This window comes from Corvus moneduloides, chromosome 8, assembly GCF_009650955.1.
Source record: "Corvus moneduloides isolate bCorMon1 chromosome 8, bCorMon1.pri, whole genome shotgun sequence".
In the NCBI taxonomy this organism is placed as follows: Eukaryota; Metazoa; Chordata; class Aves; order Passeriformes; family Corvidae; genus Corvus; species Corvus moneduloides.
Genome location: NC_045483.1, coordinates 34,922,085 through 34,949,151, shown reverse-complemented (window position 1 = coordinate 34,949,151; position 27,067 = coordinate 34,922,085). Strand labels below are relative to the sequence as shown.

Sequence of the window (27,067 nt, the reverse complement as noted above, 5' to 3'; positions counted from 1 at the left end):
CTCAAGTCTCAGCAAGCTCCAGGCTCCAAAAACCCGGATTTTCATGGGAATATCGGTCAAGTCTGCCTGCACTGGAGAAGCCTGGAGGCAGGGCATCTGGCTTTCAGAGCACTAAAAAAAACCCCCTCACTTAAGACCTGGGAGATTTTCTGCCTGCCCCAAATACTCACATGAAAGCACAAGTTTCTGCCGTACCAAAGCCGATCGGACTTTCCCGGAGTGCAGGGTTTTCCTTCGTGCACTCAGGGTTTCTGTGTGGCCCTACCTCTGCCATACAGCCCACGGGGCTGCAGCACAGAAATAACAAAATCAAATCAATGAGCCACAACAGCCGAGCCCTCGGTGCCAAATGGTTCTGGGTTCTTCCCTTTGCCAGGCACTGAAGGGCCGGCAATGCTCGCCCTGACAGCACAGCCCCAGCCTTGGCTCTCTGGGGAAGAAACAGGGGGATCTGAGCTGGTTTGGGGGCTCCTGATAAAATCACCCAGCCTGGAGGAGCTGGGATGAAGGGCCCAGAGCCCAGCTGGATGCAGGAACCCCACAAAAGCTTCCTCAGCGCCAGGGCACTGGCACAGTTTCGTGCTCCAAGGTTTTTGCCAGCTGTTTCTGTTCCCCCTTGGGGAGTTTGATTTGAGGAGGAGGAGGCTGCAGCCCTGAATATGTTTTCTGGAGGTGGGTGGCACCTACGTGTTTGTGTCTAGACCTCACATGCCAGGCACGAGCTGGGAATGCCATAAGGATTATGGGGTTGAGCTCCTTTGGGTTTGCCCTTTTATTTTTTTCCCTGTTACACACCGGCACTTGCCCGAGTCCAAGGCTCCAGCTTTCAACCTGCAGCTGGTCTTTATAAAATAAATTTAGAAAAGTGAGCGGATGAGGAATCAGAACTGTTCCCTGCTCCACGCTGCTGTTGGAAAGGGCCTGGCCTCTGCTCACAGGCATAAGGCTTCGCAGCTTTTTCATGCACATGATCCTTAATTTCTCAAGATGCACATGAAAAAGGGGGGAAAAAAAACTTGGGTTATGCAAAACACTTCAGTTTTCAGTCCCCCCTTGATCCATTTGTGCCAGGCAAAACTCCCCAGTTGTTTCCACAGGTCTAAGCCCAGACAGCACTTGTAACTGTCTGTTCTCTCTGCTTCCATCTCACATAACGCATTGGGAACAAAAGCACCAAGTATCTGCTGAACATTTCCATTTTAAAGACAACAGGCATTAAGCAGATGCATTCCTGCTGCCTACAAACTAGGAATCAGCGATACATAAAATATTTTAACAGCCTTCAGCCGATACGCTTCAAGTTTTATTGCTTTACTCCCTGCAGAAGTGAAGTCTGCAGGAGGGAGAGGTGATACAGTTACCTGAAGCCCACCAGGTTTCAAAAGAACCGCAGCCCTGGGGGGAATCTGGCGGATAATTTCTCGGTGACAGGCAGTAAAATAACATTACTTTGTTTCTACGAGAGGGACACCGCCTGGGACTGAGAAAACAGTGCCCCAGAACAGAAAGGATCCTCAGAAAACCAGGAGAAATTATAGCACATAAAGCTGTCAAGGAATTGAGCTGAGTGTATCTCAAATATATACTTATTTCCAGGTGGGAAACAGATTTTCATTAGACCCTTGGGGTCTGGAGGGAGATTTTTATGGCACAGGTTTAGATTTGGGACCATAACCAGCAGCTGTCACGTCCAAGGCTGGTGTTCCCTGGTTTACAGATGAAGCCAGAGCAGCCCAAAGGGCCTCACAACCCCACAGCAGAGCTCTGCCATGGGAAGGCAGCCAGTAGTTGCCTATTTCTGGCAATTCCCTGCTCCCCCAAAGAAACCATGAGGCGAGCACGGAGCCTGGGGTGTGATCTCGGGGATCCCAGAGTACTGCCCCGCTCCAATAAAAATAAATCCTATGATCCCATTCCTTTCAACTTAAAGCTCCCAGTAAAATAAATAAATAAATAAATCTCAGGCTCGAGAGAGCAGCTGCTTTGTCTGCTTGATCCAGGGAATGGAAAGAAACAGCTTTAGGGAGAAGAATGGCAGGAATGCACCAACTGGCTTGGTGTCGGGAAGACGGGGTGAAGCTGCTCACAGCTTAAGGAAACCTTTGGCTATGAACTTTCCAAAGCCTTTTCCTGCTCCCTCCACTGCCAGAGTGTGCCTGGATGTCGAGTGGGAAGCCAAAAAAAGAGCATCTGCAGACATCTGCCCCAAAGCACGGCACGCCAGGGCTGGCTGGTGGGAATCACACGGAGCAGGGATGTTTCTCCTCTCTGCTGTACTCACAATATTTCCTCTCTGCACAGCTCCGGGGTTTTAATAGCTTCTGCTTCTGAACCTTTTCAGGGGTCATCTGTCACCAAATGCACCCACTCAGCTGCCATTTTCCAAGCTGAAACCATATTTGAGCACTGTCTATCCTGCAAACACCTCCCCGGATTCCCGAGACAAGGCTCAGGGAGCCAGCAGGATCCCTGGCGGGCAAATGTCACCTTGCTCCAGCCGGCCAGGACAGCACAGACAGAGAGGCTGGACGTGCATCACTGACCACATACATAAACATTTTCCTCCTCCTGGATGTGGTGTTTCTTCCCTGCCTAATCCACACCTTCTTTCCCAAAATATCTGCAGGAGCAGATCAGCCCGTGGCAGAAAGTTGAACCGGCTGGATTTTGTGATGGATTATCCTGCTGGTGGGGGCTTTGTGCAGGTTTGGGAAGGTGTGTGACCTGCAGGGCTCTGCCCGCCACTGGCACACACCCAAATTCCTTCCCTACCCGCACAGCCACAGCAACACCTTTATGATGAGAAGGAATGACAAAAATACAGGAAAATTTCGAGGAAGGTGGCACAGCAGCTGAACCCTTGCAAGAATCACCTTGTAACCAACTCGAGGTGCAGTCACACCTGAGGGCCAGCACACCTTCCCCATGGGATGCCACCTGCTATTCCAGCACATCCCCAAAATCCACGGCAGTCCCCGAGGCAGAGCAAGGAGTGCCATCTACTGAAACATAGGCACACCTGACTCCTTCCTAGGGCACAGCTGGCCATTCCTTTTGCCCCAAAGCGCCTCTGGCAGCTCCTTCCAGGGCCACAGGCCCTACAGATTTACAGGGGGCAGCTGGGAACTCAATCAGCCCCCAGGGATGGGGATGAAGCTGAAATTACTGTGTCAAAGCAGCCTCGCCAGGACCAAAGAGCAGGAACTGACAATATCTGAGGAGTGCTTCAGCCTCTCTTCCCCAGGAAAACAAGACCTATTTTCTCATGACACTGGATGTTCCTCCTCCCTATTTTGGTCCTTTCCAGAGCCTCTAAGACAGAACTGAAAGCCATTTGTTCCTCCCCTCAAAGGGATGGAGATATCCAGCTCTGAGCACTGTCATTTAAACCCCATTGATCCCTGCGTGCTGGAAGTCAAATCAACATCTAAATTGGATTATCCTGATGATTTTCCTTTAGTGCATCGGTTCTTTCCAGGCTCAGTAAGAAACACTGAGAAGTGTGAAGATTGCACAGCCATTTCAGCCTGCCTAGGAAACGCTCCCAGGATGAATCTGGGCTAGAGTGCATGAGAAGGGAAAGAAAAACACCACGAGGCTTATTAATGGAACAAAAAATTACTCGCTGCAGAAGAAGCCGAAGGAAAAAATAACAATGTGCTGTTCTGCAGTTGTAATGCATTTAGCTTTTTATATCACATTAGGGACACGCAGAACACAAAAATGAATGTTCGTGCCATGCAAAGCCGAAGGAGGAGACATTGGGAGCGTGGAATAGCAGAGGATTCTGCAGGTAACACAGTGGTTTCCAGCACGTGCCACATCGCACTGAAGTTTTAAATTCTCCTTCGTGGGCTCTTTGCCTGGGAAGAAGAGAGGCACAAAGCACCTCCTGTCACTACAAGGTGATAGATCCCCCTCCCCTCATTGTTTTTCCAGGCTGGAGCAAAGCCTGGGCTGTGCTTCCTGCTGGCTGGGCTGCAGAGCTGGAACAACACGAGTGTCACTCATCTCACTGAGAGTTCTACAGAAAAATGGCACCCAAAAAATCCTTCTCAATAGCCAGAAGTTCAACAAGCCCTTCAAAGCTTGTTCCTTCCATCAGAGCAACCACAACCATCCCTCTGACTTCTTCTCCCCACTAACAAGACCCTATTCCCACCACCCCTGCCCACACATCTGCAGAAAGCTCTGCCCTCCAAAAAAGCAGGAGTTTTTTTCTCCCATGATCACATGGAAAGTTGGATTTTCAGCAGCTCACCCCACCAGCTGGGGGCACCTGGTGGCTGTGGATCTCCACAGCCCTTCAGGGTTAAGGGAATGCTGTGAGACTCCTGGGAGCACTTCCCACATCCTCAGCCTGAATGACACCCTTGGGGCCAGGCTTTCTCCAGGAAGGACCAAAGGCATGATCCCGATCCCTGCTGCGGGAACCAGCGCCGCGATCCCGATCCCTCCTGTCCAGACACACCTCAAGTAGCCAGTTTATTTCTCCCACTTTCCAGAAAAGGCTGGACTGCCCAGCAAGATCAGACACAGGCAGAGCTTAAACACTTCTTCCTCTGGGCTGGATTAAGCCAGAAATGGCTTCAAAACAATTCATCTGCCTTGGGAAGCCTCCTTAGGCTCAGACTAAGCAGAAACTTGTTCTGCATGCTGCCAAAATAAACACTCGGCGCTCTCTGCAGTTACCACAATTAAACACTGCCCATGCCCTGCTTCTCTCGCAGTCCCAGGGCACTGCCAGTGTAGAGCAAAAGCAGCATTTAGACAACACAGGCCCTGGAAATGCAGTTTTCCTTTTGCTTTCAGCCATTAAGCAACCAGCAAATGAACCCAGGGACCAATTAAACGAGATGTAAGGAAGCAGATTGAGTTGTGGGGCCGTGAGATCCAGGATGCAACAGAGGTGAAGTCTGTAAAAAACATCAACTGTGTTGATGTTGCTGGGAAAACAGGTTCATTCTGCTCCCACACACATCTCCGTGGGACTGGGGGAAGCTGGAACAGTTGAAGGAAGGTGGGAGCCATATGCTGGGTCTGATTTCCACAGGGGGATGGATGGCTGGGATGGCCAGGCCAGCTTCCTTCCACTTCTCATCAGCCAGAGCTGGACTGCTGGGGACAGCTCGTGCTCAGTGACCCTGTCCCCTTCCCTGCCCCCCACACATTCCTCCCTGGATTGCATCTGTCCTACACTTTCTCCATGTGAAATCACCCCTTGGCTTGTCTTTATGTGGGACTCCAGCAAGCAACAGCTCCCAGGGTACCCCTGGAATCCCAGAATGGTTCGGGTGGGAAGGGAGCTTAAAGCTCAGCTCATTTTACTCCCTGCCATGGGCAGGGACACCTCCCACTGTCCCAGGCTGCTCCAAGCCCCAATGTCCAGCCTGGCCTTGGGCACTGCCAGGGATGCAGGGGCAGCCCCAGCTGCTCTGGGCACCCTGTGCCAGGGCCTGCCCACCCTCCCAGGGAACAATTCCTTCCCAATATCCCATCCAGCCCTGCCCTCTGGCACTGGGAAGCCATTCCCTGTGTCCTGGCCCTCCAGCCCTTGTCAAGAGTCTCTCTCCATGTTTCCTGTAGCTCCTTCAGGCCCTGCAAGGCCACAGTGAGGTCACCCCAAAGCTTCTCCTCTCCAGGCTGAACAATCCCAGCTCTCCCAGAGCACTGGTCCTTGTCAGATGCTGGGAAAAACTTGGGCTCACCGAAAGTGAGATATGTTCCACGAGACAGCTGCAATCCTTCACTGTTTCCTTCGAAACCACGACACAAGCACAGCTGAACTCCTCAGTTTCAGCTGTTCCCCTCTCTGGCCTGCGCTGCCTTCTGCACCTTGCTGATTGTTTTAGTCATGGTGCTCTGGCTGCAAGAGGTGGAAAGCAAAACCCTCAGGAAGGTGAGAACAGCAAGAGGCTCCTTTCCACCCCCCCCAAATTATACTAATTGATAGCAGCTCGTTTCTCCAGCCTCATTCCGAGGCTGTCTGATGCCATTCCTTCACTTCAGGGGTCCCACAGTGACGAACCTCTCAGCAGCCCCAGGCATTTGCAATTCTGGGTGCTCCCTCTCCTCACCCTGTCAGACCCCGCAGTGTTTCTTATCTCTCCTCACCAGTAATGCACCACTCACCTCCCATAATTGCCTTGGTCTGTTGGGTTGATTTATCCAGCCTTCAAAACAATTCATTTATATTTGAAATTGGATTAGAAATAAACACAAATTCTGCTCCCCCCCGATATGAGAATAACCAGTGTGTTACCATTATTTCATGATGCATTGAGAACAAGTGCCCTGTCTCTTTATATAATCAGATTCATTCCTGTGCTTATTAAAAATGATTATTTGGCTGTTTCAGGTATTTATAATAATAAATACAAACCACAGGTTTTAAATCTGGGGTTTGCATGTCTGGAGAACAGGCTGGTGTTTCTTTAAGTTGCACTGAGAGATGCCTTCCTTTTTAAAAACAGATTTGTGCCAGAATTCGTCCTGAAGCCTTTGACATTTGCATGTCTTGAGCAACTGCAAATATTCCACTGGAGCACCAGACTTCCATTTAGGGAGCTACAGGTGTTTGTGGCCACCATTCCAGCAATGCCAAACCCTTTCTGTCAGAGCACATTTCCCAAAAAGCTCTGTCCTCAGGAGCTCAGCCCTGTGATCATTTAAGGCTCAGAATCAATGGCTGCACCCCACAGAGGAGCTGGTTTGTTACAGTACCAAGGAAATATCCATGAATCATCCAGGCACAATCTGCAAACAGGGGCTCACATCAGGCTTCACAAAGGTTTTACAGCGCTCCACTGGCTTCAACAGCGATTTCTTATTTATGCTTGGGGGAACTCCATCAAGTTGGTCTCTCTGAGTGTGTAATGTGTTTATATTCACCATTTTCTCTGTCAGTGTTTGCAGGAACTGATTGCTCTACTCATCAGAGCATTAGAGACCAGCACTCGCCTGATTTCCTCAGCACCGCCAACATTTCTCAGCTGAGTGCCCTGGGTGAGTCAGGGGACGGGCAGCGCTTTCATCCTCACCCTTCTTCAATTTCTGCTGCAGATCAGCAGCCAAAGCCCCAGCTGGGCTGCAGGGCTCCCTCCTGGCTGGCACTGCCAGCACTGCTCCATCTCCTCACCCCAGTTCCACTCCCAGCTGCTTTTCCTCTAACTTAACCCCCCTCCATGGCAGAGTATTCAAACATGCCAGGAAGGTTCACCTGCGCACATCTTCCCCACCACAAACACCTCGGGAAGGTTTGCCCCAGCTCCTCTTCCCCACCCACTCCCGATCTTTGGTTTGGGTGGAAAACAGCAGAGTTATCACTTCTAGGGAATTGTGATACCAGCTACTGGGAGCTTCCTCAAACCTAAAGGGAAAAATCCCTTGGAAGTGATGCTGCTGCAAGGGCAAAGTGTGTTTTGGGCCTGCTTCTCTGTGGTCAGGAAAGAAAAATTTCTAAGCTGGTATTGACCTGCTATATAATCACAGACTGGGTTTGGGTGGGAAGGGAGATTAAAGCTCATCCCATCCCACCCCCTGCCATGGGCAGGGACACCTCCCACTGTCCCAGGCTGCTCCAAGCCCCAATGTCCAGCCTGGCCTTGGGCACTGCCAGGGATCCAGGGGCAGCCCCAGCTGCTCTGGGCACCCTGTGCCAGGGCCTGCCCACCCTGCCAGGGAACAATTCCTTCCCAATATCCCATCCATCCCTGCCCTCTGGCACTGGGAAGCCATTCCCAGTGTCCTGTCCCTCCAGCCCTTGTCAAGAGTCTCTCTCCATGTTTCCTGTAGCCCCTTAAGGCACTGCAAGGCCACAATGAGGTCACCCCAGAGCTTCTCCTCTGCAGGCTGAACAATCCCAGCTCTCCCAGCCTTTCCTCCCAGCAGAGCTGCTCCATCCCTCTGCTCATCCTGGAGCCTCCTCTGGACTCTCTCCAGCAGCTCCAGGTCCTGCCTGTGCTGGGCCCAGGTGATTTCTCTGCGAGAACTGTTTGCGTTGCAGCTTTATCTCCTCGCCTTTCCCTGAGCAGCCTGGCCCAGGCAACGGGGCCATTTCCCCCTTCCCGAGTTTGTGCAATCCCAGCACACAAATCCCGGTGTCCAAGCCCATCCTGAGAGCACCCAGCATGCTGTGGAAGGGCCCCGTGGCACAACAGGAAGGCTCAATATCGGTTCAAGGCACAAACCCCGCACTGTGCGGCAGGAAGGGAACGCATTCCAGGCTCCTGCGCGCTGGAACGGGAGCGCCAACTCCCAGCCCGCTTCCAAACCACCCCCTGCTCCTTTCCACACGCACAAAAATCGCTTCATTCTTGCTCTGCGCCCGCTGTTTGCCTTTTCGCTTCCGAGCCAGGGCTATCAGCACAGGCAGAGCTTGCAGTGATGTTTTGGGCATGACGCGGCTCTCGGGCCACCTCCCCAGCGGGTGCTCGCCTGCTCCGCTCCCTTACACGGCCCGCAGCTCCGGCACAGCGCTCGCCGCGCTCGCCCCTCTTCCCGGCTCTTCATCCCCGTTTCTCCCGGGAGGAGGGAGCAGCAGCACAAGGAGCAAGGCCGCCCTCTGCCGCCCTGCTCGAGCTGCAGCCGCGCACCAAACACTCGGGGCAGGCGATACCACCACCACCAAACCCCGAGGGAACAGAGAAACTACCCGGCAAAAATCACCGCGAAACAACCAAAACCAGAAATATTCACGCACTAAAAGAATTTGCAACGATATTGCTCAAGCTCATACATTAATTTATTCTGTTTCTCTCGGCAAGGCGCCACCACAACTTTTTAAGCACAAGGTTTGCTCGAGTTACCGACCACAACTCCCCAAAAAGCCAACACGTGGCACCTTAAGGGGCTTGTTTATATAAAAATGGGCATTTATGAAGCCACAGCACTGTCTGCAGGTCCCTTACAGCAATCAGACTCACGGCCTGCTTCTGCTTAATGCTCAGTTTGCCCAATAACCAAATTATTTCAGAGCTCTAACAGCACTGCCTGCAGACCCCACATTTTGGGTGGGTTCCCTTTACCATTCCTGACCGAGCTCCCCCTTAAAGAGATGCGAAAGACTGATGTGTTTCAAGTTTGAATCGATGCTTTGATGCAGTAATGGACATTAAAGCATCGATTTGCACCAGCTCCTGGCTCAACTCCCAACCACTCTGAGTGTGTACACAACATGCAAGCCACACAGACCCAAACATGTCTCTTTTTTTTTTTTTTTGTATTAATGACCATACTGAAAAATGAATGGGCTTTGTTTTGTCTACATGCACGACGTTTTGTCTCATTTCTCTGCATTTTAAATTATTCCATTTTCAGGAGTCTGGCTCTTTTCACTCTCCATTTATATCCCCTTGTAAACTCCCAGAAAAGTCAATTAAATTTAAACAGCTCACACTAATACCACAAATATATCACTGCAACTGCAGTTAATCTATCACCTCCCCAAAAACCCACAACAAACCCCAACTTCCCAAACTGCTCAGATCTACAGATAAAGTCAAGCTTTGCAAGAAAACCTCCAATTTTAAAAACCATGAATGCAATTTCCAGACAGAATTGGTATTGATTGGGCAGCAAAACAGCAAGTGCGGAGCACAGAGGAGTAAATTATGGGAGAAGAATCAATTCAGGAGCCCCACTAGGAAGGGGATTTAAGTAAATAAGTTTACTATGCCTCAAGCTTCTCTATATTTTTGTAGGGGATGCTCAGGACAGGGGGTAAATGAAGCTTTTAAAAGGCAAATCAAACCCAAGCAGATGAAATGATTCAGGAACATAAATCAGTCCTCAGGTGAAACCGCCCAGTACCCCATTCTTTAGTGGCACAAAATCCCTACCAGGAGGTGAGAACCCTGAATCCAAAATGCACCTCATGGATTAGTCAAATTCTACCACCTCTGCTCTTCCAAAAGGAGAGGAAACCATGGATTTTACCACTCTCACTTCTCCTGTTTTTAAAGGTTTCACCAAAACGCTCACAGCTGGAGTAGGTTTTGAGATCATCAGTTGAGAATTCACCTCACCTGGGTAATTCCTTGATGAGAGGCAAGGCTCAGAGCAGATCCTGCCCATGTGAGCTTGGGAAAAATCTCAGGCATTCCTTAAACTTCTCTCTCGTTGACCCAATCCAATCCTTCCCAGTGCAAAGCAATGCTTACGAACAATACAAGAGCAGGGGGAAATATTGGGAATGTTTTCCACTTGTAACTCCTAAATTCTTTTTTTCCTTTCACCAGAAAAGCCTTTTAACATGAACTCAGGTTTTGCTGGCCACCGAATGCCAAGTGATGTGTTTGCAAAATTGAGCTTTCAATTTGTAGAGCGTTATTAGGACTCATTTCGTGATGCTAATGGGTTTTTAATATCTTTTTCTTTTTTTTTTTTTTAATTTTTCTGCCTCTTCAGCAACACACAGAAAATAAAAAGCAGAGACTGGCACATCACACTACTAAATCTGCAGAAACATCTTCAAGCTCTTGAAGAGAGCAGTGATTAAAGCTTTAAAAAATGTACCTGTTGCCCCCCTTAAGGCAAGGAACTGAAGGAAGGCTGTTGGAACATAAATCCACCTGAATTAGAGCACAGCTCATCTGCTGATCATTCAAGCCACACGGTTTAACCCTTCTTTTCTAACTGCAGCTTTAGTTTACTCCGTTTTTATCTCATTTCTGTTCCTAAAAAATCACAGCAGCCCGAAGGATGAACTTAATTGCACCTCCAGTGAGCTGCACGGGTTAATTAACATAATTACTCATTCTTTGCCTGGTCAGCTCCCTGCATTCATCTGCTGCACTCCCAGGCTGAATAATTCAGCAGGTATTAATTATTTACGGGCTGTAGCTCTTTCAAAGGAGTTGCTGGCACTCAGTGCCACTGACTGGACCTGGCAGGCAAAGCCAAGCCCTGCCCCACCAGGCCCAGCTCCGCTTTATGCCAGGGATCACAGCAGGGAAAAGGGGAAGGGCTTGCATTTAGCCACCGAAAATGTCGTGGTTTACATCTCCCCACGTGCAGCACCTGGTTTTTAGGGGAGGCCAGTGACATCAAAGGAATGTGGGGGTAGAAATCAGCTTTTCCTTTGGGCTGCCTGATGGCATGTGTTGGAAGGGACAACAGTGCAACTCAGACATTTCTCCCCTATAACCTCGGCCGTGATTAGCGCTCCTGGCAATCAGAGCGCTGGCTTTCCGCAGGGAAGGACCCTACAGCCCTAAAATGGGCATCAGGACCTCCAAACAACGGGGGTGTTACCTGTGCCCACCCCACCTGCAGGCTGCCAGGAAAGCCAGGCTGGAGCTCTCCTCCTGCTGGGAAGAGCCTCTCCACCTCCTCCCTCTGCTTTGGTGGGGCCTCGGTGAAGAAATGGCCCCACACAAACCCAGAGGGTGAAGTTTGGCCCCAAGGAACTCGAAGGACAAGAGACAGCCAAGAAGGAGCTGTAACTCCTGATGGCTGAAGCTGGACTGCTTTTTCAGAGTGCTAAAATCCCTCTGTGGCAAAGGATGCAGCTGGAGATGGTGCTGAAGAAGGGAAATAAATACCTAGGAGCTGGTCTTTGTCAAGGGCAGAAGGGGCTCATGAGAAAAAAAGTAGAATAAGAATCTGATTTTGCATTGTATCGACGCTATAATGTTGATTAAATGCTCAGTATTAAGTGGCATTTTTGGAGGGGCAGCAAAAGGCTTTACAAGAACTGGAAGATGGGTAAATCCGTATGAAAAGTGAGGCACCTGTTTTGAACAAGGACAAACATCCAGGTGCTCAAAATCCCTGGGAAAGGAGTGGCTCACCCCCATCTCCACCTGCAGCTCCAGGTCAGCACTGCCACCTCCGGTGCCCATCACCAGCCCAGGTGAGCAGATCTGTGCTCTAAAACCCCCAAACCATCCCAGCTGAGCAGATCTATGCTCTAAAACCCCCAAACCAGCCCCAAACCACCCTAGCTGAGCAGATCTGTGCTCTAAAAACCCCAAACCACCCCGGCTGAGCAGATCTGTGCTCTAAATCCCCAAACCACCCCCAAACACCCTAGCTGAGCAGATCTATGCTCTAAAACCCCCAAACCACCCAGTTTTTTCCTGCCCAAGTGTGTTTATCTCCAAATCTTCCTCCTTCGGGGTCTCCGCTGCCGGCGCAGCCACCCCACGTCCCCTCCAGTCCCAAAGAGCTGTGCCAAGGTATTTTCCACGGCCAAACCCTGCGTGCCAGCACACAGCAGATGCTTCTCCCCAGCTCCCCGCTGGCTTTGGGGGTTTGGCAGCTCCCCCCAGGAATTCTTCCCGGGATTTCACCGATAAAAATCCCGTAGCAGGAACAGCACGGCCTTTCAGCCTCCACCGGTGCCGCCGGGCCAGGGCCACCTCCGGCTCCATCCGCAGCTCCTGAGGGTGCTGTGGTTACCCACAGGGCACCACTGCCACGTACAGCCCTTATTCAAACCTTCTGCTTAAAAATCTCTGCTCTGTGAGGCCTTTTACGAGGGCAGAGGGTGGGGAGGCAGAACTGAAAGCGTTGTTTCATTCCCAGGAAAGCCGGGGGGCTGTGCAGCCCCACAGCTTTTCCCTCCCTCTACTCCCTGGCAACTGAGGCCATCAGGTTTTGGGAGCTTTTTTTAAGCACTTCCCAGCATTAGGCCGAGGGTTGTGCCCTGCATTCTGTCAGGGTTTTACCCCAAGGCGTGGGTCTGTCGCTGCCTTGAGCATCAAACATTTCCAGCCACGTGGAAGGTAAAGCTGAAATAATCCAAGTGTTAAAGCTGCACTTTTCTCCCAGATCTCCTTTCCCTCCCAGAAGCCAAGGCCAGGAGGGAGGTGGCATAAAACCCATCCTCAGCTCAGCTTTATACTGGATTTACATTAATGCTCTGTCCAGTCCCAGTTCTCCCAGATGGTACCAAACCCTTCCTTTTCTTGCACCACTTCTTTGCCAAGCTCTTCTGAACTGAAAAATGAGGGAGAGGCTGGCTGTGCAAAAAAAACCCCAGGAGAAACAGCCCAGGTTTGACAGTTCTTTTACTGTATTGGGGTGACTTGATGTTGTATTCCCTATCGCTGCACTATGCCCAGAAATTAGTATACGTGCCTTTCTGTGCCTTTAAACTGAGCCTGAGAGGGGAGAGAGAAAAGTGTACTTCTTCAAAGGAGTTTGTTTTCATGTTCTGAGAACACAGAGATAAAACCTGTCTGCTTCTGCAGAGTGAGGGTGGGGAAGCAGCCTGCTTGCTTTCAGCCAGTTTTTCAGCTCCTTTTTCTTTCTCTGGAGAGAGACAGAAAGTTGAACTTTTGTTTTCCTGGGACTTTGTTTTTCCTTTATTTTTTTTGCTCTGCTGGACGGTTTCAACATCAGAATACATCGGGAGGAATTTCCACCGAGGTCTTGGCCCTGGAGGTGGGCCCACCACCCCGTCCCAGCTCCGAGGAGGGGGAGAGAGAGATCTATGGAAGGACTCGGAAATTTCCCCAGGTTTCTCTCCACAGCCAGAAGTTTTATTATTTAGCATTATTATCCTTTTCCTGTGTGTTTGTTAAATAAACCGTTTTTATCTCTTTCACTTTCCTCCGAGGAAAATTTATTTTTTCCCGAACTTGGTGGGGGAGGGCTGGTTGTGACCTGCCTTCTCTCAGAGGATATATTTCTAAATTTGCCCAAATCAGAACATTTACCAACAGGCCAGGGTTTTTAGGGCTTGGTGGTTCATCCTCCACAGAGGATCCTAAAGGTCGGAAAACCCCTCTGAGATTGAGTCCAACCATTCCCCAGCGCTGCCAAGGCCACCTCTAACCCACGTCCCCAGCTGCCACATCCACAGGTTTGGGATGTGATTCCACCACTTCCCTGGGCAGCCCCTTCCAAGGCCTGACCACCCTTTTGGTGAAGGGATTTTCCCTTCTATCCCATCTAAACTCCCTCTGGAGCAACTTGAGGCCATTTCCTCATCCTGTCCCTGCTTCCTGGGAACAGAGCCGGAATCCCCCTGGCTGCCCCCTCTTGTCAGGGAGTTGTGCAGAGCAATAAAATTCCACACAGGGCTTGACCTTCTTTGGGAGATGCCAAAGCTCCAAGTCCCAAACAAACCTGCGCCGTTCCTCATTTCCAGCCTGATTTTTCCTCCAGTGCTCCTGAATGAGAAGCACACTTAAAAAGATAAAACTCTGTTTAACCTCCTGGACACTTTTACTGGTTGGGGATCAGTAAATTCTCATTTTTTTGAGGGTCCATGCCTGCTTTATCCCCCTGATGAACACACTCATTACCCTGGATACGGCTGGAGATGCGCACGAGGGGAAACCAGACTTGGGAAGGCAAAAGCGAGCGACCACATTGAGCTTTTCAAGATCAGCCAGCAGTGGGATGACATTTCCCTTCTCCAGGAACGTTTGTCTGGAATGAAAGTGATGCCTGAGCACATCAAATCGGGCTGTAATTACCCCATTATCCCTGTGTTGGGTCTGAAGGCCAAAGTGAGATAACGTCAGCGGAAAATGCTTCCCCCCACAGTGGGAAATCATTCCCTCCCCGGTTTCATTAGGGGGTACCAGGCTCAGGCACCTTTTGCTGCAAGAACGAGCAGCCTGAAGCAGCACCTCGGCTTCTCCCTCAAATCCTGCTCCTTAAATCTGCCCCTTAGGATGGGGACTGGGGAGAGAAGCGCTTGGGATGGGACCAGCGGAGAGAAAAGGGCAGAAGAAACATCACCAGAACATCCTCATGTCCTCAGCAAGACACTCGTGGCAATCCTGATGTTCTCCAGGCCAAAGACCACCCCTGCTCCCTGGACCATGTGCCTCAGACTAAGAGGAAAGGTATAAAACATAAAATAAAATAAAATAAAATAAAATAAAATAAAATAAAATAAAATAAAATATACAATAAAATAAAATACAACATAAAATACCATAAAATAAAATAAAATACAACACCATACAATAAAAATACAATAAAATACAATAAATAAAATATAAAATAAAATAAAATATAAAATAAAATACAAAAATACAACACAATTAAATAAAAATACAATAAAATACAATAAATAAAATAAAATAAAATAAAATGAGGAGGGATTTTGTCTAATTAAACGGAAGTGTTAGCACAGTTTTGCCCAGGCAGCATGGGCTGGAAAGAAAAACCTCCTGCCCATCAGCAGCACAGTAAAACTGCCCAAATCTCACTTCATTCCCATTAATTGAGGGGGGCAGGAAGAGTCACATGATGGGGCACTAAACTCATGGTCACAGCTGCCTTAGCAAGGAAAATATTGGGCAAGTCCCTGGATAAAAAATGATCTCATGGGTCAGCACCTTAACAGATAAAACACAGATCAGGATATGAATTATGGACAGCCAAAATACTGGAAAACAGAATGGATCAGGTCTTTACACAGTGGGTTTTTAAATTTCCAATAAAAGGCGGGCCAGAGGGTCACTGAGTTTGCTCTGCTCTTGATCTTTGCTGAGTTCTGGAATGCAAAACAATCCACTTTGGAGAGCCAGAGGAAAGCGAACACTCGGCCAGGATTTTAGCAGGTAAATGAAGTCCCACAGGTAATTGTGTCAGCCTGACATCAAATCCTGCCCGTCCTTTGGGATGCACGAGCCTCCATTTAATTGCTGGAAAAATTAAGGCAAGACAACAAATGCCAACCCACAGGGCCCCCTATGGAAAACAGATCTCGTGGAATGAGCTTAGCAAGTTTTATTAAATCACCTGCAAGCTGGGCTGAGAAAAGCATTTGCAGCCATGTAATGCAATCAAAAGGCTGCTGGGAAGTGGCTGAGTCACAAACTCGAGCTCCTTGAGAGCATCTCCAGCTCCAGGGGTTTTCATCCTGGCGCAGGGGGGTTAAAAGTGAGGGAAAAGCGCTCGGGAGAAGCGTGGGAAGGACAGCAAACAGCCAGGGCAGGATGAGCAGCTGGGCCGGGAAGCTGACAGATTCAGGCTGGAAATGTGGAACCAGTCTTTAAAGCAGAGCAATTAGGGCAATTAATGTTCCCTGCAGCTCGCAGGGACCGCGGGGCCGCCCCGGTCACCGGCAGGGTTTGGAGCGGGATGGGAAGAGGGTGATTTTATTAATGACAGAAATGCACCAGTGGAAACAAAACCTGCACAGAGGCCACGGGCTCAGCTCCTGCAAACGGGGCTGGATGAGCACGGCCAGCCCCAGCGACCTCCTGAGATTCCCCCTTGGGGCTGAGATTCCCCCTTTGGGGCTGAGATTCCCCCTTAGGGGCTGAGATTCCCCCTTGGGGGCTGAGATTCCCCCTTGGGGGCTGAGATTCCCACTGATGGAGCTGCAGCGCTTCCCCTTCATCCTCTGCCACCCAGCATCTCCCAGCCCCGCCAGAAGGGTTCTGAAGCAGCCACAAATGTGATTTTAAATCTCTCTCCCCAAATCAGGGTCACACTCTGGATTTACAGATGCCGCCAGCCCAACTTCTGCAGGCTGGAATGGGGATGGAGGGAATTATCAGCTCAGTGTTCCCCCTCACCCTGTGAACGCCATGAGCACAACACCCACACAGGGAGCTGCTGCTTCCAGTTCCCAGAGAATCACAGGCTCAGAGCAGGGTCAGGAAAGGAGTCACTGGGGCGAAACCAGCTCCAGTGGACTTTTTATGGGCTGCCTGGGCAGGAGCCATCCAAGAAAAGCTGGCTGGGGAGATCCACGGAATAGAAACTTCCATGTCAAGTTTCCCCCTGTGTTTTCCTTTTGATTTAAAGCTTTTAAAAGAGAGTTGTTTTTTCACTACTGAATATTTGGCAACAAAATGAAGGAGAAGGAGAAAGAAGGAGAAGGAGAAAGACGGAGAAGGAGAAAGACGGAGAAGGAGAAGGAGAAGGAGAAGGAGAAGGAGGAGAAGGAGAAGGAGAAGGAGAAGGAGAAGGAGAAGGAGAAGGAGAAGGAGAAGGAGAAGGCTCCCCAAAATAGAAATCAACCAGCCCAACAAAAAATATGGGAATCAGCTGTACCTGCTTTTAATCTCAGAGTAAAAACTACAATTTAAGGGTCAACCCAGCCAAAAAGGTGCAAGAGACAGCAAGCAGCAGCAGCAGGAACTGGGTGTGTGAGACACAACTGTCCCAAAATCAAATGGTCCCTGCAACTCATGCTTTAGGATGGATTTGGCTGCACAGACTCAGGAGAGATAAATCAGAGCCCAAAATTTCCCTAAAACCAGCCTTCAGTTGACCCATGGCACCATTTCCACTTCCCTTTTTGCTTTTCTGCCTCCAAACATATGGATTTATGGAGTAAAAAATTTCATATTCCTAATACCCACACCAGCTCAACCTGTATTTTCCCAACATCTTCCCCTAGAGGAACAAGTTTCTGGTTGAAGTTGCAATGAGCGTTCTCCTATCAAAAGATAAAACACTTTGAAATTCTTATTTTTTTAAGTGATTATTTTAATGTCACAGAGGGGAGGGACAAATTTCAATTTGGCTTCAACTCTCTCTGCCCCAGCAGTGCTGAGAAATGTGGGGAAGAAGATTTAAAAAGTCAGGGTTTCTGCAGGGGAGAGCAATTGCTCCGGTCTGTGCTTCCCAAAAGGCAATCCAGCCTTTTCCCTGGATTGGGCATGTGATCATAAACCTGCAGATCAAAGTGAGAAACGTGCTCCTGGCAGGGAGAGCCCAGCCTTGCATTATGGGATGAAAGGGAACATGGAGATTTTACCCTTTACTTGACACAGATTTCATAAAGTAGCATGAAAATCAATGGGGGGTGAGAGGGGAACCCCACAACCACCACCTTTTATGCTGCTTTCATTTTAGTCGTTTAATTTTTTAAATATTGAGCAGTCCTTTTCTGAACTACAGAGAAGACAGCAACAAGGTAGCCGAGGAGGTGGCTGCTGTCTATTGATAGAACATACTCTCACTGTCATTCCACGAAAATTTCCCCTCTGAGAGCTGATTTGGGGGATATTTTTCCTGCCTCCATGCAGGCTGAAATGGGCATCAGAAATGCCATTTCAAGGCTTTGTGAAACGGGTGAACACAGAATGCAGAAAAAGCAGAATCCCAGACTGGTTTGGGTGGGCTGGCAGATGGGAAGCAAAACCCCCCTCGAGATACAGCCCTGGCGCTGCCAAATTCTCCCAGATCGAGCAACTTCCCGGTGCTTTCCGCACCCTCCTGGAAGCTCCTTCCCAGCTTTCCTCCATTCTGCCTTTCCAAACTCCTCCAAACCTTCAGAACCTTGTCCTATTTCCACAGGCACGGATTTATTTTCCCTTGAATGTCAAAAAGCCCATGAGCTGGAGCAAGAGGGGACGTTGGATGTATTTATTGCTTCCAGCTACCTGATTTTCTTTAAAGACACATTTTAATAAGTGTAGCAACTACCCAAGTGTCTCTCCCTGCCTCTTTCCCTGCTCCACAGTCACTTCTGACATTCCTTAAAAACAGCCCAGCTGGAAGCCACCTTTGGGATGCAATTTTAAGGGATCACTTCCTGCTTTTCCCACAGACCCCGGTTCTTAAATTTGAAATTTTGGCTTAATAATTACAAGCACCAAAATTTTGTGTTGAGGCACTCAGAGGATTTGGGTGTAGTTCTTTGGGGTCTCAAAGAATTATTCCCAGTTATCCTTCCCACTTCCACACACCACAGGAAAAATAATACAGAGCACGGCTCCTCAGAAACTGAAGCATTAACAAGTTAAAAAAAGTTAAATATTGTCAATACAGGGCAGATACAGAAATGGAAAGTGGAATTCCGAGATTCAGGATCTGATCCCTTATTGCAAACAGCTCAACAGAACTTTTTGGTTTGGTTTTTTTTTTTAAGCAGAATTTTTATACTTGAAATCCTGGCGGTGGTTTTTCACCTGGGAGGATTTTATAGAAACTCCCAAGAAAGAGTAAAATGCAAATGAAAACAACTCAGGATTCCAATTCTGCTGTGCTTGCTGCAATCAATCAATCAATCAATCACAGCCTCCTTTAGTGCAAACTTTGGGCCAGAAATCCCAAATATTAAGATACTTCTCCTGAACCTGTTTCCCAGCTGCACAATTTCCTTCTGGGCATTTTATATTAAATAATCCTTTGTTTTCTCCCCCTGTGGCTGCTGTTTGAGTTTTCCATCACCCCACCAGCCTGTCATTAATTTCCCGCCATCAGCTGGATGCTTTCACCCCATTTCACACCTTAAAATGTCTCAAAACCAGGACTAGCCAAGAGAATCACTGCCAAATCTATTTACACCCATATCCCATTCTCAGAGAGCTTCTCCCCTTCTCCTGCAGCAATTTGCACAACCCTCAGGCTCAGCCCCCAACACAAATTTAATCCAAAAACTGAATTTTAAATTTAAAATTATCTTAATAATTTATCCTTGGGGGTCCCCAGGATCATCTCAGCTCCTGCCACCACCCACGGCCTGAGCTCAGCCTCCCTCCCTCCTTTTTTAGCCTCCTCTTCCTCGTTTGTGACTACAGAGTTTTATTACTAATGGAACAAAAATGCTCCAAGAACACCCATGAGCGAGACACGGAAAAAAATCTATTAAAAAAAACCCCTCCAACCCTCATCTTTTCCACTCAGGAGGTCACAGCAGAGGGGAAAGCTCTTCAGGAAGCCCCGTGCCAAGCTCTGTTAGAGATTTTCCAGGACCTGCATCAGCTCCACAACCAAGTGGGTATCTTGGGAAGGATTTTTCCTGAAGTTTCTCATTAGGAAAGAGGCACTCTGAGTTTTGTTTTAGTCCTTTCTATGCCATTTTACTCTGATAAGACTTCACCACCCAGGGGGGATTTTCACTGGAGAATTACCTTTTCCGTGGGACGATTCTGACAAAAGTGACAGAACAATTCCTACAAAAGTGACACAAAAATTCTGACAAAAATGATCTTAAAAACCTGACAAAAATTATATAAAATAGGCCAAATCCAGAGTGAATAAGGCCAAGCAGTTTTACATCACCACATCCATGTGCCACTTTTAAAAACGCAGCGGCAAGAGGGACACAGGACCCTTTTTCTCCTCCAACCCAAGTGACACCCACGAGCTGCTGCAGAAAAACAGCACAATCCCAACTCCCAACTTTCTGTGTTTTTATAAATCCAGTCCAATCAAAGATCTGGGAGAGAAAAGCAGTTCAGGGTGGCCTTGCCTGGGAGCACAGCTGAGGTTTAGAGCCCACATGTAACCAGGTTTTCAGGGATTGGGAAGCAGAGCTCCGGGCAGAGGGAAGGTGGGGGATGCAGAGATCTGGCAGCTGCCTGGGAATCTCTGGGCCTGTGGTTTGGTGCCCCAAGGGAGGCTCCAAAAACCTTCTGACTTGAGGCATTTAAAAATAGGCCGAAGAAAGAATTTGGGATGACGCCGCTGGGACGGAGCCTGCGTCAGCCAGGGATGGGCACTGCCTCATTCCCTGCCCAGCCCGGCCTGTCCCACTCCTGCTGAGGGCAGCCTTGGGATGTGGGTGCCCCTCCTCGGGGTACAACTGAGAAACACGCAGCAAAGCCAAAGGGTCCAAGTTTTCATCCCAAACCACTCAGAAAAATGATAATCCTGCCATCTTGTCCTTCTTTTCTTCACCAGGACCAGGGATCACATCGAATAACTGAATTTTTCTTTCATTTCACATGTTTATATATAAATTAATCTTTTTTTTAAAAAAATTCAGATGTTTATATGTTAATTAATACCTGTTTTGCACTATTTCTGCAGGAGGTGGAAGAGCAAACTGAGTTTAGGTGCTTTTGCTGTGCTGCCCTGGCAGTGATGCCACTGTGCCCATGAGGAGGCACCGGAGGGATACAGTGGAAGAGGTGGATTGGATCAGCAGGGCTGCTGGTGACAGACAGACAGACGGACGCCAGGCTGTACCCAGTGGAAAGGCACCATCTGATGCCCTTTGGGAGCCAAATTTCCCCCCATCCTGGCTCGATTTTCAGGTCTCCTGTAAACCAAAGGGAAGCGATGCCCAGGGAAGGGGGGGAGCAGTGAGTTCAGCCCATTAAAAATTAAAAGACAGGAAATTATTTCCATTGATTAACCATAAACATTTGCTGCTCTCCCTTTCTAAAACCCTTCCGTGCTTATTTGTCTGACCTTGGGCTTCTCGAGGGGCTGATGTCACACCTCTCCCTACAGTGACAACCCCCTTGTCCCCTCCATTTTCACTCAATACCCTCCACTGCTTCGTGCCACAAGCTGCTCCATCCAAAAGAGCAGGGAGGAGCGAGCAAAGAGTCTGTCTCCCATTGCCATCCCTCTCTTTGGAATATTTTCCAGCTCTCCCCAAAGTTAAACAACCCTGTCAAATCCCCTCTGTGTTTCCCTCCCTTGGAGCAGCCACGCGCTCCCGTCACAACAAGCAACGAGAGCAGCGCTAATTCCTCCTCTGCCAATATAATTCCAGCTAATAAAATCCTTCTGATCTTTGGTGGGGATCACCCAGGCCTGAAGCATCCAAGGAATTTGCTGTTGTAGCGCATCGGGAGCGGCTGGGACTGGATTGGGGATGGGTAAATGAGGAAGAGAGGCATTTTTAGAGTCGTAATTAATGTCAAAATCACTGTTATCCTTCCTCTGAGCTTTGCAAAGCGATGCTGACCCTTCCAGAGAGACAGAGCAGACTCGGATCGAGCAATAGCTCCCTGTTTGAACTATTTCAGACATAGCTGAGTGGTGTCAAATATTGCAAGAGCACAGTCCCAAACTGTCCTTCTTTAGTTTGAAGGCTGAAGTGTCACACACTTGTCTCCCACCAGTAAAAAGGTGAGGCAAAAGCCCCTTCTGCAGGCTGCCCAGGCCCCGAGGGAGGGTGGTTCCAGGCAGTGGGGAAGCAGCTGGGTTGTTTTTCACGGGCAGGCTGAGCGCAGGATCGATATCGCTTTAGTGGCTGGCAGCTGATGAGATCATGGCTAAATTAACGCGGGCAGGCAGCTCAGTTCCCAGAAAGGGGCTGAGGGAGGAAGGACACGGCTCCAGGGAGGGGGAACATCCCTCCTGCCATGCTCAGGGCGTGGAGGCCATCGACAGAGCAGCTCCAGGGGTGGTGGAGATGTGAGACAAAAGTGCTTTGGGGGGGAAAAGTAATGGAGAATTACAGGGCTGTGCAGGACGTCTCTGCTTTAGCCTGGGGCAGCCCTGGCCCAGCTCTAAAGGTGACTTTGCCTTGAGTTTTGGACTGAAGACCTCCCAGGCTGCCCAGTTTTTACTCTGGTCATGGCTGGTCCTGGCCTGGGCAGGACCCAAACCCCAGAGATGGACTGATCCTGCCACAGCCATCAGCAAACACCAGCTTAGCCCAAGTTTTGCTGCATAAAGTCAAGGGCATCCACTCCAGTCCTCTATCCCCGGCACCACAGAGACCACCCAAAGCCTTTAACCCTGAGTTTAAACACCTTGGGTGATCACAGTCCCTCAGCAAAGCGTCCCCCAACACCTCAGGGAAGGTGGAAGCAGGAGAAGCAAGGATTCATGCCTGATTTTATCTGGAAAACCACCTGCAGGAGTACTGGTCCAGGGCTGGGAGGCTGAAACCACAATACACCCCAATACCTCGCCTTAAACGCTAGGCCCCACTGCCATCTTGTGGCAAATGCTTCCTGAAATAAAGTAAGAAAAGGGGGGAAATCTGTTCAAAAGTTGCAGAGAAAGTTAGGGAGCCAAGGAGGATGGGTAAATTACCGGGACCAGCGTGGGGAAACTCATCAGTCTCAAACGCTGCTGAGCCTACAGCACTGTGTCAGACTCAAAGCAGCATGGAAAAACCCCGGGATGGCACGGCCCGAGCTGCATTTGGGAAGTTGAGGATATAACCACACACAAAAAGTGGAATTGCCTGCAGGGCCAGGGCTTCAGGCACGGCTCTGGCACAGCAAAGATTCAGCTATTCCAAAAACGTTCCCAAAGTCGTTTCGCGCCGCCCGGGTTTGAAGGCAGCTTCCCACCCCAGATAAGCAGGATTTAGCTGGAATTAGATGTTGTGCCTCGAAATTAAGGCAGGCAGCCACTGGAATTTCCCGGGAGGATGGTTTGAGGTGGGATTATGGCTCAGGTCAATCACTCCTGGGGCACAGAGCACCTCTGGGTGCTGAGGAGCCACCAATGAGCACCCCTGGGTGCAGGGACAGGCAGGGCTGATCCAGCTCTTAGGCCCGGCTTTGCCACACCTCAGCATTTACTTTGTGCATCATTGATCATCTGCAGTGCCTTTGCTTAGCAACTGGGGATCACTTTAGCAAAGTGCCTGGATTGCTGCATCATCCACGGATGGCTCCCACCCCGCCAGGAAAAACAGGGACAAGCTGGTTTTCCTTCTTTGGATTGCCATAAGGGACTGGCAGGTGCTGGATCAGACAGCCCCGAGGCCTGGTGTGATCTGAAACACTCCCTGGCTGTGGGTGAAAGCGAGTAAAAACTCACTGAGCATAAATAAATTAAGGAATCATTTACAAGAAGTGGGGCTCCTCTCTCAACTCAAATCTCTGCTGGCAGGAACGGATCAGGGAATGACGGGGAGGAATTATTTTGACAACAGGCACAGAAAGCGGCTATTTTGAAAGAAAATCTAATTTACAGATTGATTGTAGATACATGGATAGCTCTATACACCTGGCCATCAACACAGCAATGCTTTCTGCCATTAAAATTTGTATTTCTGTGTTATCAGGAGGAACAGCAGCATAAAGACACACATCCAGACCGAAGATAACACATCCTTCAACACATTTCTGGTTTCACATCCCCTTTCCTTGGATCTCTGCAAGTCTTTGCAACTCTGACCTTGCTGGACGTGACAATATGCATTACAAGAGGCACAACATATTTAAAACAAACCCCATTCTCTGCTTTCAGCTGGGATTTATCCCTGTTTGAGTTCCTGTCATCCCGTAGTTTGCTGCTTTCAACTCCTTGAAAGTTTTCCATGTCAGTGTGTATTGCACACAAGTGTGCCCTAAATAAACCAAATTATATTGTCGATAGCTACATCTTTATCTTCAGAGGTGAGAAAGTGTTTGGAGGTTGGTCTCAGGTAAAAAGGTTTCTGTCGGCATTCAGTTGAAAACAGACGGGTCTGAACATCCCCTTGGGGGTTTTATGGCCTGGAAGTTGCCTGTGGGTTTTGGAAAAGAGGTGCTCCCCATCCTCAGCCTCGCAGGGAGCCGAGGACCTGCATGAGGGAGAGCTGGGATGCTGCTGCTGCCGCTGGAGTGCAGGCAGGAGGCTGCTGGAGGTACATGAGCTCCCCCATAAATAAATCAGCCGAGTGCTGTCAGCAGTCCTGAGGTGCCAGAGCCAGAGAAAGCCCCGGGGATGCTGAGGGGAGCTGGCACCAGCCAGAGCCATTCCTGCCACCGGTCGGCATCGGGAGAGGGGAGAGCTCGTCGTGCTCCTGGCACAGGCCTCTGCAGCACAGCCCTGTGCTCCCCAATCCCAGGACAGCATCCTGGAACTGGATCAAGGACCCAGACACTGCTAGGAAAGCACACCTCGATCTAACCCGTGGTGGGGAGGGATTTGGGGGGAAACAGGGGTAAAAGGGAGCTTGTGGGTGCAACGTGCTCAGCACACCACGGAGCTGCCCGCCGCTCTCCCAGCAACGAGATGGGAGAAGAATTAAGTGTAATTAAAGGAAGAATTAAGAATTAAAACCCAAAAGCAGTCCCAGACTGGCTTGGTTACCATTGTCATGGCTACCATGAGCGAGGCTGAGGCATGAGAGATGCCAGGGGACAGAGTTCCAGCCTGGAACTGCCCGCAGGCCCCACCAGGAGTTTCTCCTGCCCACTGAAACATCATCTGTGGATGATGGGAACGGTGCAGGATGGGACAAACGACCTTCACAGCATCACATGGACACAGCTTTTCCTGGAGCTGCCCAACCTGGGAACAGCACGGGAAAGCCTCAGGCCAGGACTAAACCTCGCTAGAGCCATGAGCAGGTTTAACAACTTCTAAATAAGTGATTACACAGGGTGGGGGCACTGGGTCCCTGCCCTCACCACAGGTGCCAGGTCACTGTCACCTTCCCTGTGGTAGATGAGGCTCAGGAGGATCACTGCCTCCAAAAAAACCAACAGCAAAAGGAAAAGTTGGACGTGGGTTTCTTCTCCATCCACAACACCTGGCCTCTGCCTTGGGCAGGGGGGCAAAGGGATGTGCTGCCACGGGGAAGGACGAGTGGACATGCTCTGCTCACACTCACACACCTTCGTGGGCACAGCAGTTTGCTTTATTAAATCACCACAGGCAGGGAAAAGAATAATAATTAATTAAAGAAAGCCCAAAGCCAAGTGCTCGTCGTTTGAGCAATAGTCTCGTTAACGAGCGGCAGGTGAGGAGGAAAGGGCTGGAGTTTGGGAGTGGACTGAGGCGAGCACTGTGGATTCACACCCACACACACGCAAATCCCGTCGGGAAAGGCTCTGCTGAAATAAATCGCTGTGCACAGAGGACACGAGAAGAAGAAGCAGCAGCCACAGCTTCTGCCCAAAGCAGGGTGACCGCTGTGCTCACACACAGCTTCTCCACCGCACTCAACACCCTCACAACTTCTCCATCACATCAACCTCCCCAGAAGGCAGCACAGCACCACGCTCCCCAGTTTCCCCACACGTACGGAAGCAGGAGAGTCCCTGAGACCCCACGGTTGAGTGATGCAGACTCCATGCTTCCCCCAAAAAACCCCTCTGTGGGTGCCTGACACCGGCGTAGGGGAACAGAGTCATAGAATCCTTAGCGTGGAAAAAGTCCTCCAGGATCAGCGAGTCCCACCGGGATAACAGGAGGCAAAACACCGGTGCAAAGCCCGCGGGTGGGCTCTGCTTTTTGGGGAGGAAGGGGTCGGGAGAGGGGGGCCGGAGCGAGAGGCAGCACCTGCCCCGCGTACGGCGCTGCCGGGGGTGCTGGCGGCTCTCGAGCAGCCACCGAACAACTTCCCGGCCCCGCCGCAAACTTTTCCCAGCGCCGGGAAGGCACCGCCGCCCCCCCGCGCTCCGGCCGAGCATCCCCCGAGAGCCGCAGCGGAGTCGCGGCGGGGAAGGGAAGAGCGAAGCGAGGGAAGGAGGGAGGGAGGGCTGTCCGATCCCCCGCAGGGCTCCTTCCCGGCGGCTCGGAGCCGCTCCACGCCCCGAGCACGGTCCGTGCCGGGGATCCCAGGCGGGGGGATGCGGTGTCCCGGCCGCCCCGCTCGGGAACGGGGTTCGCGGGAGGGGGGAAAGGGGGTGCCGTCCGTACCTCTCGGCCTTGGTGAACTTGCGGAAAGCCTGGCGGAGGTCGTGGAAGGAGCGGTAGGTCTGCGGCTCGGCCGAGATGCCCTGCGCCCGGGTGGTGCGGGGCCCGATGTGCGGGCTGGGGGCCGGCAGCACGGACTGGCATTTGTGCAGCCGCCGCCGCAGCTCCTGGATCTCCTCGTCCTTCTCCCCCAGGCGCCGCTCCAGCTCCTTGATCCGCTCCTCCTTCAGCAGCAGCAGCTTGGTGAAGTCCCCTTCCAGCTCGGTCATTTTGGGGGTGCCGGGCCGGTCCCGCTCTCATGGAGCGGCTCCCGGGCAGGGGCAGGGGCGGGGGTGCGGCTGCGCCCGCCCCGGCTCAGGGCAGCGGCCCCGGCATCGCCCCGCGCCCGCCGGCCAGCGCCGAGCCGGCCGAACGGCGAGCGAAAACAGCCCCGACACCAGCGGCAAACAAGGGAAAAGACGGCGGGGGGAAAAGGACAAGAAAAGGGAAAAGAGCTCTTGTGCCACTCTGCGAGGCTGGGATCCTGGAAATAGCAACAATTACCATGTGATCGCAGGGTGACGCAGCTCCTTGTAACTGGAGCCGAAGACTTGGGATTCAAACAAGAACACTTCATAAATATTAAATTGCCTCCTGCTAATGAGCCACGTGGAGCCGCCCCCCGGCCCGCCCGGCCCGGCCCCCGGCGGCTCAGCAACCCATTCCTCCCCCTCCAGGAACTCAGCATCCCATTCTTTCCCCGCCGGGAAATCAGCACCCCGGCTCTCCCTCTCGGGAGCTCCGCATCCCATCCCGCCCCGCAAGGAGCTCAGCATCCCACCCCTGTCCTCACGCCACGTTCCAGGCTGCGTTACCCTCAGCACTCCCC

General features: G+C 50.6%; 1 protein-coding gene across 1 annotated transcript in view; it reads right to left on the bottom strand.

The window, feature by feature from the left end:
* Nucleotides 1-26,760, bottom strand: part of PRKG1 (protein kinase cGMP-dependent 1) — a 370,739-nt gene extending 343,979 nt beyond the window's left edge. The window contains exon 1 of the mRNA XM_032115877.1: nt 26,203-26,760. Within this exon, the coding sequence (XP_031971768.1) occupies nt 26,203-26,468 (266 nt within the window). The 5' untranslated portion in view covers nt 26,469-26,760. The remainder of the gene's footprint in view (nt 1-26,202) is intronic.
* Between the last annotated feature and the right edge of the window lie 307 nt (nt 26,761-27,067).